The sequence below is a fragment of the Podarcis raffonei genome, chromosome 3 (assembly GCF_027172205.1).
Source record: "Podarcis raffonei isolate rPodRaf1 chromosome 3, rPodRaf1.pri, whole genome shotgun sequence".
NCBI classification, from domain to species: domain Eukaryota; kingdom Metazoa; phylum Chordata; class Lepidosauria; order Squamata; family Lacertidae; genus Podarcis; species Podarcis raffonei.
The window spans coordinates 99120681-99135208 of NC_070604.1; the positions used below are offsets into that span (position 1 = coordinate 99120681).

General features: G+C 38.6%; 1 protein-coding gene across 1 annotated transcript in view; it reads right to left on the bottom strand.

Annotated features, from left to right (window-relative positions):
- Positions 1-718: 718 nt before the first annotated feature.
- The window catches only part of PPP2R5A (protein phosphatase 2 regulatory subunit B'alpha), a 44866-nt gene continuing 31056 nt past the window's right edge, over positions 719-14528 (bottom strand). The window contains exons 3-13 of the mRNA XM_053383235.1: positions 13768-13869; positions 12482-12574; positions 11037-11167; positions 8982-9041; positions 7255-7363; positions 5899-5952; positions 4778-4828; positions 4348-4467; positions 4140-4267; positions 3082-3183; positions 719-2036 (exon numbers count right to left, since the gene is read on the bottom strand). Of these exons, the coding sequence (XP_053239210.1) occupies positions 1880-2036; positions 3082-3183; positions 4140-4267; positions 4348-4467; positions 4778-4828; positions 5899-5952; positions 7255-7363; positions 8982-9041; positions 11037-11167; positions 12482-12574; positions 13768-13869 (1107 nt within the window). The 3' untranslated portion in view covers positions 719-1879. The remainder of the gene's footprint in view (positions 2037-3081; positions 3184-4139; positions 4268-4347; positions 4468-4777; positions 4829-5898; positions 5953-7254; positions 7364-8981; positions 9042-11036; positions 11168-12481; positions 12575-13767; positions 13870-14528) is intronic.

A 14528-nucleotide genomic window follows, 5' to 3' on the forward strand; every position in this document is an offset into this window, starting at 1 on the left:
TATTGTTTTGCTATTTGAAGTCCACAGAAATCAAATTGTGATGCAACAAAGGACAAATCCTGAGCTCAAAAGCAGATGGAACAAGAAGAGAGAATCCAAATCTGCTTTGGGTGAAGGCAGGGACAGACCTGAAGGGGGCAGTCAAGAGGGAGCAAATCGGTTTAATTGCATGTCAGTGGCTTGGAGGTAAAAACCCCCCACAGAACACAGCTTTCCATGTGTATGTATCCCATGCCAAACTGAGAGAGAGATTAGCCAATGAAGTGAAAGTGAAACTAAGGTTCATATAATGTAGGAGTAGCCTCTCTCGTTTTGTCACCACAAGAATTTCAGTTTGCCATATGGAATGATCCTCCCTTCTCCACACAGTTCTGGGGGTCCACAATTCGGGGAGGGGGTGGCACATGGGGGAGGGGGAAATGCATTGCACAAGCAGACGGTCCTTGCACAAGGCTACCGCTGATGGGACTCAGTTGAATCCCACCTTGTGTTCTCTGTACAAAGGCTCATTTAGAACTACACCAGAGACTTATGTACATTCATTTCTTTTGCCAACTTCTCTCCTTTTCAGTTTCACAGCCCATATTTTGTTCAGTCCTTTCATTATATTTTACATAAATTTGAATACCTTTCTTGAGAGCCCTCCCCACCCCCAAAAACACAACCAACCTTCTGTCTGGCATGGTAAAACTACAAAGATGGTAATATACAGCACTAATTACAAACATAAAGACTTTATTGATGCTGCTCAATCCCTCAATCTTTCAATACAAAACCATTTTCTGCACAATTGCAATTTAAGAGACTGGAATGGTACTCTGATAGAAAGTTCTGCAAAAAAAAAAGAACAACACACCACCTGATCAAGTAAAAAACAGACAAGACTTCTAGAGTCAGCTTCCCATCTTAAATAAGCACACTGTATTTTTCTTAAAGCAAAAGGAACTGTTTTGTCACACAGATGTTTCTATACCCGAATAGGAATTGCACCTTTAATAAGAGACTGGACCATCTTGCAGAGCCAAGCTGAAAGCAAAAACTGCTAGGCTCTCTACAAGGAGTCCTGAGCTAAGTTAGGAGCTCCATTGATTGGCTCCACCCCCAGTTACAGGACCAGACAGATAATGACTGATTTCTCACTAAAGAGAGACATGAGAGCCAAGCACAGCAAAGCAACTGTTGAGTGGAAGCCAATGACAGTTTCTCTTTATCCAATCATAAAGCTCACATGTGCTGTATCATATTTTTAACTTGTGCTTCATTTACACTCCATCCCCATAGCGCTTTGCTCTCTGAACCTCTTTATGTAGGAATAGCTCTGAAATCTGTAATGGACAGATGATGAATATCTCATTCAGATACAGACTGCTATTCAATCCTAGACATATTTACTCAGAAGCAAGCCCTATTAAGTTCAATGGGGCTAGCTCCCATATAAGTAGGAATACAACTACAGCATTAATCTGAGAAAATACAGAAAACCTAGAAGTTTCTTCCAGAATCTCAGCCAAAGTCTGGAGTAATGTGAAAGCACACTGGAGGGAAATGTAAATAGCTGACTTCTATGCCTATGTGCAACACAATAAAAAAAGAGAAAAATTCAAGTCATAATTTTCACCACTCCCATAATTAAATCACACACATCATTGATGATAAAATTCATTTCTATGAAATGTCAGAAGTGACAATATAGCAATGATTAGAGACAAATTTACAATATGCTGTGGTAAATAATGTCACATTCAATTATTGTATTTAAGTTCAAAAAATTTCATTTACATTTTGCCAGAGGGGGGAAAATGGCCATTTCAAATATACTGATGAGGTTTTTCTTTTGCATTTTTACATAGTTTTTTAAAAAATGTGTATAAAACATGCCTCACAAAGAGAGGCTGTCTCTCTCATTTGGCACTTGATCATTTTGTGCATTTGTCACAGAGGACGTGTTGCTCGGCTGGTCAGACACAGCGTTCTTTAGCTTTAGTTCTTCCAGCTTTTGCCACAGTTCTTCACGTTCCAGCTCTTTCTTCTTCTCTCTGCAGAAAAGTAAAGCAAAGTGAGTCTTTGGTCGCTGTGCACTCAACGAGTTTGATAAAGCAAGCGTATCAGAAGTCCTGTTTATCATAGCGTGAGCTGGTGCCCTTGCCTGTTGGTGGCTAACTGGCAGCTTACAAGCCACATCTGACCCACAGCACCTACTGGTTCTGAAGTGGACCTCATACACAGCTCCTGGATTGGCCCAACAGCATCATGTGAGGCACTTCTTCCCAGGTCGCTGGACAAGTAGTGAGAGATGCCCAGAGGGCTCTGGGGTGACTTTCCAATCCACTGCAGATAAAGGAATTTAATAGAGGTGCTGGCAGCAAAAAAGCTGCCCTCTCTGAAATAAGAGAATGCACTAGAGCAATGTCCTTTCCTTTAATGTTGAGAGGACTGGGAAGGGGGAGGAGAGAATGAGTGGCAATGTTATGCCAGGAATACTCAGTGCCCCAGCAACTTGGATGGAAAACTTATCCGTTCCTTGAGTAGATTTATAAGGAATAGTTTAGACCACATTTCTGCCCAAAACATCCTTCAAGGTAGCTTTTCAGTGTAAACTCAAAATCATAAAGCAAATAATAAAACAATATACTGATCAACACAGAAGCAGCAAAACGCCACATATAGGAAATGTCTCAACAGGAAAAAAGGATAAAAAAGGAACCAAAGACCCAGCAAAACAAAAAAGGTTTTTAAAGAGTATTGACTGTAGTGGAAGGGGTCACACAGATCTCCTACCTAGTGGAAAGAGTTCCACAGCTTAGGTGCTGCTACTGAAAAGGCCCTGTGTCATGTCATTGTTAGTTGCACATCTGACAGTGCCAGGACACTTTTACAAGGTCTCTACCAGGTGCCACTGGCATGGTAGGACAAGGCCACAGGGCTGCCTTCCTGACCAGCATCGGGTTTGCTTGATGAGGCTAGTGGGGAGAGAATTATTTAGCTACAAATTTACCATAATGTCAAATTAGTATTAATTTAGAGGATGTTTTCAGGCACATTTTGTATAGTCAAAATGGAGTTGGGTGAAAGAAGTAATACCTTTGTCTTTCTGCTTTATAAGTACTTGTGAGTTCATCAAACAGTTTCCCATTCATCTCCATCAGTGTTTTCAGCACATTATATACTAATGCCACAATGGTCCTAGAAGAAAAGGAAAAGTAGAATGTTAAATTAAGAGAGAAATGTTGTGTTCCAACATTTGTCTTGAATGTCTGAATTTAGTTTCCCTTCTGTATAAAATACAAGGCAGCTTCACGACTCAACTTGTGCACTGGGGATGTTTGCCTTCAAGTTACAAAACCTTGGGAAGGAGTTCCAGCTAATCTAGCTGAACTGATTGTTACCATTGTAATATTACATAGTTCAAATATTGGAAGCGTTTGGTATGCATCACAATGTAACATCAAAATAGGGAATGCTATTTTCCACAAATTCCTATGTTCAAATAGTGTTATAAATGCCACAATTGCAAGAAAAAAAGCACTTTCATAATGGCTTCTATTTACAAGGACTCAGTTAGAACTTAAGTTTATCTAAAACCATTTGAAGAAACAAGTTAAATGAACCCAAGTTGCAGGCTGACGGGTACTGCGAGATGTAGTGATGTTTACCAACTTGGACAGCTTTAAAAGCGGATTAAACAAATTCCTGGAACATAAACTATCATAACTAGTAGCCTTTGTTCTACATACAGTATCAGGGGCAGTATGAACACCAGCTGCTATGAAGCAGAAGCGGCAGAGTGCTGTTGTGCTCATGTCCTGCTTGTGTGCTTCCCATAGGGACTTGATTACCCATTGTGTGAACATGATGCTGAACTAGATGGGCCTAACCCCTGCAATGCAGCAATCTTTCACCCAATGTGGGGCTCAAACCCACAATCCTGAAATCATAGAATCACAGAATTGTAGAATGGGAAGGGACCCCAAAGGTCATCCACTCCAAGCCACTGAAATGCAGGAATCTAAACGAAAGCATCCATGACCAATGGGTTAAGAGTCTCATGCTCTACCAACTAAGCTATCCCACAACCACAGCAGTTACTGTATGAATATCTGAAGGAACTTTTGAAAGACTGAATGCTAAAGAATACATACGGATTCCAGTGTTCTTTGGAGATCTTGTATAAACTACCAAACATAATTGGCAGAATTTTATCAATGTTCTCCTCAATCAGACCCAGAATGTATTCATTGTTCCAGAAGTACAAAGCCCTTTCAGCAACCTGAAATATACATACAAGAATTATCAGGACTATGAGGTTGCATAGAGTCTGTTAAAAATTTTGAAAATGCCATGTTATACCTGAAAATGTGAACTTGACACACACTTGGCTATCTGTTTAAAGAGAGGTTCTTGTATTTTTTTGAACTGTGTTGGTTCTATAACATCCAGGATTTCTTCAATTTCACCTAAAAACATGACCTGTTATAAAGAAAAGCATGTGGGCTTGATTCTAGTCACATCACAAGTGGCTACACAACAGATCTGTGACAAACAGTAAGTTATTCTAGAAGGATTTGGTAACCAAACTCTTGAACACTAGAGGGATACCTCCATATACAGACACCGACCACAAAGGGATGGACTTAAGTGCTAAGACAATTGTTTTTAAAATATGAGTAGAATCCTACTTATTAGCAATATTACAGCTAGAATAAACAGCGTTCAGACATGCTGGCCTGTTAATTATTATTATTTGCAATTCAATATATGGAAATTAATAAGAACTGACCTCTTTCTGGCTGCATGTTTTTGGCCAAAATTTGAGCAATCCTCTGATAACCTAGGTTGTAAAAATAATTTAATAGGAGTCATTACACACCTGTTAAGAATGATTTATACATTTAGCCACTCACAATGCACAGAAAGACTACCTTAATTTTGATTACTATAATTATATAATTTTAGATAAAAGCATCCTGACTTTGAGTGCAGTTCTGTTCCAGTCATATCTCAAACTGTTTTAGCTCTGTGTTTTCGAAGGATAATTCATACATTTATTAGTGTTATAGTATCTTCTATTATTCTCTTGGAATTCAACCCACGTCTTTTAAAAGGCTGAATTTATTTTTCTATCTGTACAAAAATGTACATGGTAACTTTAAAAACCATTTACACATTACACAAGAAACTACAAGGTGTCAGATAAACCATTAGTCCATCTAGCTCACTCTATGTCAGAACCACACTACCAGCAGTGGCATATAGGAGTCTTTCCCACTTCCCAATTATTTGGACAAACACTGATCTTTCAACAAACACTAAAGGAGTACACCATTCCTTAATTTTCAAGCTTAAATTGATTTAACAATACCTTTATTCAGGTTCCATTTTGTTGTCTGTATTGCACATATTAACAGAAATGTGGGATACAAATTTGTGGGACAAGAAATACATGTAATGCTAGAAATGTCTGTACTAAACTCCACTTTTTCATGTAGGTCAAATGTTTATCAATATCAGCTTTGTTAAACAAATCTGGTCCACCATAAACACTGCTTAGTGTAAAATTCCCAGAGGTGAAAAGTATACGTAGTAATTTCAAGATTCTTGCTAATTCAATTATTTTAATTTGTTCAGAATTCAAGCAAAGTCTAGATCTATGACTGAGGCAATTCCTATTAACAAGCCATCATGCTTGCAAAATTTGGCATGGTTTAGTAGCCAAATCATTATTTGTATTCACACTGACCCTTCCCTGATTCTAAATCCTCTGGCACACGTGGACAATGAGGCGGGCATGTTTTTATCTCCTACAAATCTTTGGGAGCTGCACAAACATAGTGGAACCAATATTATTATTTTTTAAACCAAGTGCACCAAAAATTTTCAAACTGAACATACATCACTTACCGGTTCTGTTAACGTCATATCTTTTTCCAGGAACTGAACAACACAATAGGCCAGCTAAAACACAGATAAAAGGTTTAAATGTTTTGTTGAAAAAGATAATATTGCACAGGTTTTCACTGTTTTAAAAGGCAATTAAGCATGTGGCCCATACATGATAATTACTAAATCTACAGAAAATGAGACTAATATAAAACTCTGGTTAAACTTTATGATCTGAAATATCTGGATTCAAATTCAGATCTCAAGCACTCCATTCTTCTCTGCTGTGAGGGGAGGAGGAACAACTGGTCCAGGAGAGCTTCAAGTAGAGGATCTCCTGGTTTAGTGAAAGTTGGTTGTCCACTTTCTTCCTAGTCAAGGTAAGACAGCCAGGAGCATGCAACCCAAGTATGGGAAGGGGGATGGAGAAAGAAACTACATACTAAGAGGAGGAATATGAGCATCACTGCTGACATTGTAAGTAGTAGCAGCAGCAGCAGCAGCAGCAGCAGCAGCAGCAGCAGCAGCAGTAGTAGTAGTAATGAATTCATTGATTGCCTTCTAAACCACTGTCTAAAGGCAATTTACAGATAATAAAATTAAAAACACAAGAACAAATCCATTTAAAACAAGAATAAAACCCTAACAAGAGGACACTTGTGGTAAAGACCCATTTATCCAGCTGTGGCAACCCAGTTGAATGGGTGGCATTTATTATTATTATTATTATTATTATTATTATTATTATTATTATTATTACTACTACTACTACTACTACTACTACTATTTTAATGGGAGTTATTGTTTCATTTCATCTTTGTTTTTATTATGTATTTTGTGTTTTTATCTTGTATTTTTATGTTGTGAACCGCCCTGAGACCTATGGATGAAGGGTGGTATACAAATTTAACAACAACAACAACAACAACAACAACAACAACAACAACTTAAAGCCATGTCTCCCAGGTGCATGCTTTACTTTTCTAAACTGTAATATATAGGTCAACTGTAACAAATCCTGTACATTCCTAGAATCAAACAAGTACATGAGAAAAATATGTATACAAAATAGAGAAAACAATTATAACAGACAAAATATAAGAGGCAAGAAACTATAAAAGAGACACATAAGGTGAGTAGTTGCACATGGGTCCAAGTAAAGATTATCAATTTTATCAGATCGTCAAGTATAGTTTCAGATTTGCCAGGCTTGTGACGAGGGTTGACTTGAATCTGAAATATTTCTAAAACTTTAAACTAAAGTAAGCTAACTTTTTCAAAAATAACAAATAAAAATCAGAGCATGCGGTCATATCTGCATAGCCTAGAGTATTCCAATCAAGATTAAAATCCAGTAGCATTTACAGATAGACATACCTGTGCATGAAATAAAGCTAAAGCCTTTGCAGTATGCATAGGGATGAGAACCTTCATAAGGAACTGCTTATGTTCTGCCTTCAGTGGCAATGCAAAACCATTGATAATACTATAGGCGGAAAGAAATTAGACAGGAAAGATTATTACTGTACTGTTTGAAGGTAAAAATGTACAGTTAATATTAAAAATGTAGCACAAGATCAATCCATCAATGCACTAAATCCAAAATTTATTTGTCAGGATTTATTGCATTAATCCTGTTGCTGAATATGTTGACTACAGGGCAGCAAATCTCAGGAACTGTTTATCAGGCTTGCTCCTTCCTCTTCAGCAATCAGATGCCCATCCTTTCAACCAGGGGCAGCAAGTGCTTTTGATGTTACAAAAAGCAAAATCAATCCAAAGCAGAATCAATGTAGCTAAGTTTGTATCAACTCAGTACAGCTTCTAAGAACTTTTGATGTTTTGTTCTCCATATGGAACACACTTCAGTACACAAAAAACATACAAACTGCATGATGATCATTCCATGACAAGGGTGCAGAAGCCTATTCCATGGCATGTGAATATTGCATGTTCAAACATTGAAACAAATCTGTGGTAGGGGGTTAGTTGAGATAAAAGCTCTTCAAACAGGCAATTCATAGCAACTCGGGTGAGCCTCAGTGTGCCCCCTTTTTAATACTTTGAAGATGGGCTTCAACTCAAGCACCTTACTTCCCAAATTAGGCAATGCTCCAGTTGCCAGTCACCATGAGGAATCCTCTTACTGAATTCTTTTGAAAAGGTGTTCTCTGCTTTAACAATGTTTAGATGGGACAATAGTTGAACTGGCAGAAATGGTTTGGGTGAAAGCCACACAGCTAAGAATTTAACTATAAAACTAATGCTTTGGAGAATGGAAGAGACAGACAGGCTGTCACAGGCATCACATTCAGCCACCCTCGGTTCCTGGCAGTCATCCCATAGTTGTAGCATCACATGGTGTTTCTACAATTTTAGTTTATGGTGTAAATCATTTAACAGGAAGCTAGGGAAAGGATTCACAATGTACCAGGGCAGTGCTGCAGTTATGGGATGCTCCTGAGGTGGGGTTGGAACAATGTGTTAGTACATTAGCTAAATGCAACCTGAGGCATAAAAGCTAACACAAAGGAGAATCATCATCATCACTACTACTACTACTAGCCACCATTCTGAGCCATACTAGAAGTGGTTATGGCAGTCCTGATTTACCTAAGGAGGGAGCTCCAAACACAAAGAGAAGAACCAAGTTTAGCAGTAGTATGGATGATGGGTGCTAAACCCTTTCTGTGTCCACTATTTATCACCCCATAGTCCCTACATCAAGCCTTTTATATCCAACCAAGATCACTTCTGTTATGAGAGTTTGGCTGAGGGGCATTTCATTCAACGAGAAAAGCTACAAAGAGGAAAGTGGCTGGCAGAGGCCAGGGATTTGGTTCTACATTTATCACCAGCAAGCCCCACTTATGGTCACATTTTCCAACCACCTCTTTCTGTGTTTAACACACATAGAATTGCTGCTCCCACACTCAGGGAGCAAAATCAAGAACAAAATCCACCAAATCTTTTGAACATTGCTCAAATGGCTCTGCCAATTGGCCTGGGACCTTGGGTGAAGGGTGAGTAATAAACTGTAACAATAATGATAATAATGATAATACCACCACTTAATTGGCTAACTGGCAAAAGAGTAAACCTACCTTCCTAGTATCTCAAGTAGCTCAGCAACACCATTAAAATGTTCTGTTTCATATATAAACCTGTCAGGATGCATTTACAGTCAGTCAATATATGAGCAAAATGGAACACAGAAAATACACACACACACACACACACACACACACACACACACACACACACTCTTCAACAGTTTCTTTTTTCTTTTCCTTTTTTGCCTAAATTTCAAATCTAAATCTAATAAATAAATAAAAATATTAAATTGCTAAGCTCATCTTCATTTTAGTCTAGAAATAAGGGAATCCATTTGCAATATTGTACAACAATGCTCTAGCACTAGAGGTAGAGAGGTAGGTTGGGGTGCATCTAAGCCATATTGCATATTTGGTTTCAAGTCACCATCACTAAACATCCATTCATGCATAAAGCTTGCCATATCAGCAACCAGGCCTGATTAATTTCTATAATTTTAGAAAGAGGAAAACCATCAAATTGATTTTTAAAACCACAAAGAAAAGGAGACAAGTTAAATGTCTGTCTACGCTAGAGGAATGGGTATGTCATTACATCCCTGAAAATTCAATGCCACAGACATGGGCAGACACTCCACTCTCTCATACTACTCCCTCAAAAACCCATTGCATGTTGCATATGAATTACAGACATGTCTCCAGAGCTGATACACTGAAGTAGCAGAAGGTATTTGTGCTGCTGCCAGGAAAAGGAGAAGGGGGAGCCCCGCTTACACCAGCTCTGGGAGTCTAGTACTAAATCATAGAAGAAAGCACAGGAAGGCTGGAACAAGAATGTGCAATTTCAAGCAGCAACCACAGTTAAAGCGTTCATAGTGGAGGAGCAGCCCTTCTATACATCGAAATACTACTGGTTTCAGCTGTTTAAAAACACATATAGACACTTTTCTTCATAAACCTGCATGGATAGAAGTTATTTGATCAACTGGTGACTTTTCTAGCATTACTTGATCATTCTCCTTTCTCCTGGCCAGAACTTAAGTGTGACAGAACTTAAAACCCTGCCTGTTTTATATGTGAATTACCACTTCACTGGACACCTATGGCAAATATAAATGTTCCCCAGGAGCTACGGCTGATCAAGGGAAAGTATACTTATCTTTGAAGTTTGTCCCTTCAAAAGGAAAAGAAATTCCTTGCACATTTACACTTCTCCAAGTGCTAAATAAACTTCCAATGCCCAGATGTTTAAACAGTCCAAACTTATGGTTTCATGCTTGTAGCCTCCAATCTGCAAACAATGGTTGCTGAATCTGCTATTTGTATATAATACTTTATCCCTGAAACTTTCTTGTTGCCAGAGTCAGCTTTATTATCTGCAGTTCACACCTCCTCTGCCATGCAAAGGGTGAGCTGTTTCTTACAGCAGTTTTCAACTTCTGCTTGTGCAGCAGGACTTTCCACCCCTGCCCCCATGCCACACCCAAATTTCCTCCAGAGGGTTGGAGAAACTTCCAGGATAGATTATTGGGTGTGCAGGGAGAAGGGGGTGGGAGTTCCTGTTGCAAAGCAGAAGTTGTTTTGCTCACGCAAAGCACTACTTAGAGCTACATTGAATACAACACAGTCTTTCAAAGCAGCTGAAGCTACCTATCTTTTAGGAGGAAAACGGACAAAAACCCTATTTTTGGATGCACTTTATTCATATCTTATTCAGAAGTGGGTGAATAATTCACACCCGTCAATGAATTCAATCAGTTTAACTGGAATTAAGTAGGCATAGGATAGCAGCCAGGTTGCACAACATGTCAGTTTGGGATTTATGGAGAAGATAGGAAGAATGTTCTCAAGTTATGGAAAGTTACCTCAAGGGGGAGACAGTCCATATTTCCCTAGTCCTTTAACCCAGCAGCAGCTCTTTTTAAATCCATTGCTTTCAAGTGTATGAGAAGGGTGGGGTTTTTTGTTTTGTTTTTTAAATCCCCATACATGTGGTAAAAACTAGTAAAAAACTGTGGCCAAGTAATTTTATTTTTGTTAAAATGCATTTGCAAGATTAATTTGTATGTTTAGTAAACAAACAAACAAACACTACATATATTATACCTGAGAAAAATATTGTTGATTTGTTTTCTGATGAATGCTCTTAATCCAAGGAATTTGCCATAAATTCGGTGAAGCACTGTTTTTAGGAAGTCTCGTTCTCGTGGATCTTCACTATCAAAAAGCTCCAACAGCTATTAATAAAGCATTGCTTATTACTTCAATACCCAGTAACTGATAAAACCCTAATAAAATAATCCCTAATAAAAACAAGTTTGACCCGAATTCCTCCCACTGTCCTCTAAACTATACCAAAATTAAGCACTGGATTGATTCAGTGACATGTCGTCAAAAATTACTTCACACGTAAATGCAGGTCAGGGAAGCTCTCAGTGAATTCATTCTTTATAAACAGCATTACATAAGAAAGAGCAAAAGCATAGATGCTACATCAATCCTTCGGGCAGGTAGGGGAACACACAAAATCTACAGCAAGGAAATACCTTTAATTGGGACCAACCAAACCACAATGTTGTGTCAAATTTCGGTTGGTCCTAATAAAATATTTCCCTATTTTAGAGAACAGGAACAATATTACTGCCATGTAATAAGTTCATAAAACATTTCCTTAAAACTGCTTATAATTATACCTATCTAAGCCCACCTAGGGGACGCAGGTGGCGCTATGGTCTAAACCACTGAGCCTAGGGTTTGCCAATCAGAAGGTCAGCGGTTCGAATCCCCGCAACGGGGTGCGCTCCCATTGCTCAGTCCCTGCTCCTGCCATCCTAGCAGTTCGAAAGCACAAAGTGGAAGTAGATAAATAGGTACTCTGGCGGGAAGGTAAACAGCGTTTCCGTGTGCTGCTCTGGTTTGCCAGAAGCGGCTTAGTCATGCCGCTGTACGCCGGCTCTCTCAGCTAGTAAAGCGAGATGAGCGCCGCAACCCCAGAGCCGGCCACGACTGGACCTAATGGTCAGGGGCCCCCTTTACCTTTACGCCCACCTAAGCCTCTGAAATGAATGAGCACACCCCAGATAGGTTACATAAGCAAATCCTGCTAAAATAAGACAGGCATTGTTAAAAAAATTAAAGCACATTATTTCAGTTAAGACTCAGGTTTAGGTCAATTTAACCATGAAATGAGCCCCATGTTGCTAAATTAGCTGAAGTGTTCAGTGGCAATGTTAAGTAGTTTTCTCCACCAGTTTTGTTTCTTGCTCTACACAATGATACATGCAACATTGACTCAAATCCAGAGTTCCCATAAGCAGAATCAGCTGCTCCTGCTTTAAGTCTTTCTCCCTCTGCTTCCTGAAAATCTACTCCAGATAACTGGGGGTCCCTTCAAGACAACTTGCTTTTCTGCCAGCGGAAGCATCAATTGGATTGAAGCTCTCCTGCAAACTAAAGAAGCCTTTCCATTTGTGGAATAGGTTCTTTAGATTCAACCAATTATCTTTATACAAAATTAGCAAAATTTACAAATATTTCAGATGACTATTTACCTGTTGTACAAATTTCTGGTCAATGTGACGTTTTGCGATGCTAGGTTGGAAATCAGGACTTTCTAAAAACCTTAGTAAAAATTCGTACACCAGCTAGGAAAGAGTAAAACAGACACATTTAGAAAATATACCTGTAAATGCAGTAAATTCACTAATTTAAAAGTAGCAGAAAGCTTATCCACTATATAAAGGGCCAGCAGAAGTGTGTTCCAAATAAAAGTAAATGTGTTGGCTCTTAAAGAGACAGCACCTCATTTCCTGATCTACTGTGATATTTCAGCAGCCAAGTGTAGCCTCTCTCAGGCTTGGTGCAGAGGAATGTTTTCCTGATCCCCTGTTAACCATTCTTAAGATACCAGGAGTGCTTCTGAGCACACATGTGCCCAGAAGTTTTGGGCCATATGCTGCCAGCAGGGATATACAGAGTATCCAAGCCAAAGCACAGAAGAATCAAACATGAGATGACAGTTAGGTGCATCCAGGGCAGCAAAGAAATCAAGATAAATGAGAACAGAGTAAAGACAAATATAGATTTGACAGTAAGGTAATCAATAATTCTGTGAGGGTCAGGTTCAGTTGAGCTCCCTTCCAAATCTACAATTCTATGATTCTACGAACTTAAAGAATGGAAGCTGTGGGTTCAGAAAGTGACTGAGAAAAGTCAAAGCAGTAGGAGTAAACCTCAAGTTCAAGGAGTTTGGAGGTGAAAGGGAAATCAATATTATATAGTTACTTAGGAATAAAAGGTATATATTACATTTCCAAAACTGCTACCCTAGCATACTAGAGTGGTACCTTGGGTTACAGACGCTTCAGGTTACAGACTCCACTAACCCATAAATAGTACCTCGGGTTAAGAACTTTGCTTCAGGATGAGAACAGAAATTGTGCTCCGGCGGCGCGGCAGCAGCAGCAGCAGCAGGAGGCCCCGTTAGCTAAAGTGATGCTTTAGGTTAAGAACAGTTTCAGGTTAAGAACAGACCTCCGGAACAAATTAAGTACTTAACCTGAGGTACCACTGTACTAGCATACTGCTGCATGAAATGTTCAAAAACTGAAAATCAAAGGGCTATCGGCAAAGCGAATGGTGAAAATGGGGGGGGGGGGAGCGCCACAGAAGCTGTTGAACTTCCAAGGCATGTTTGAAAACGGAAGCATTCACTTCCAGGTTTTTGCCGTTCGGCTTCCAAAATGTTTGGCAGCCAAGATGTTAAAAAACCGAGGTTCCACTGTACAGAAACAGCATGAATTGGGAATACAAATAGTTATACAAAGGAACAATATACCTGTATATGGGGCCATGAAGCTTCTAACGTAGGTTCATCTTCTTCTGGATCAAAATCTGGATTTTCACTTGGTGGAAGTGTCCTGAAGATATTAGAACCAATCTGGAAGAATATAGATACATTTTAAGTTAATTTAATTGTGCCCAAAGAAGCACACAAATATTTATTTTAAAGTATTTATAATTATTTGTTTATTGCATTTAGACATATGACATGCAACAGTTACATAAAATGAGAATTCAAAACAGCATATGCTCAGATAAACATTTCTGACTACATTAACAAGTTGTGTTATATTATAAATTGTTACAGATATGAAATGATGTATAATAGTGTATATGTTTAGATTGTTGACCATTAGTAAAAAGGATTTTGAATCCAAAAAAATTAATTTATAGGAATTTATAGGAAGTAAGGGAGAAAAGGGAAAGTTAAAATATATACTTTATGCATACCAAACTGTAAACTATGGGTTCTGTTCTGCCATATGCCTCATTATTCATATAATCAACAAAATCACAAAATGCATAAATGTTGTGTTTCTTCTGGCCTCTTGCTACTTATAATTTTTGTGTCAGTTTTTCCAATAATGCTGTTTACCAAATTACATTATACCATTGATCCATAGTCAATAATTGTAATGATTTCCATGTCCTGGCAATGGTTGCTCCTACAGTGGTTAATGTGTGTAAAAAAACCTTTCCGTTTTTGGACATTCCCAACACATGCGCTGATATGTCCCTATAATAGGACATCCTCTC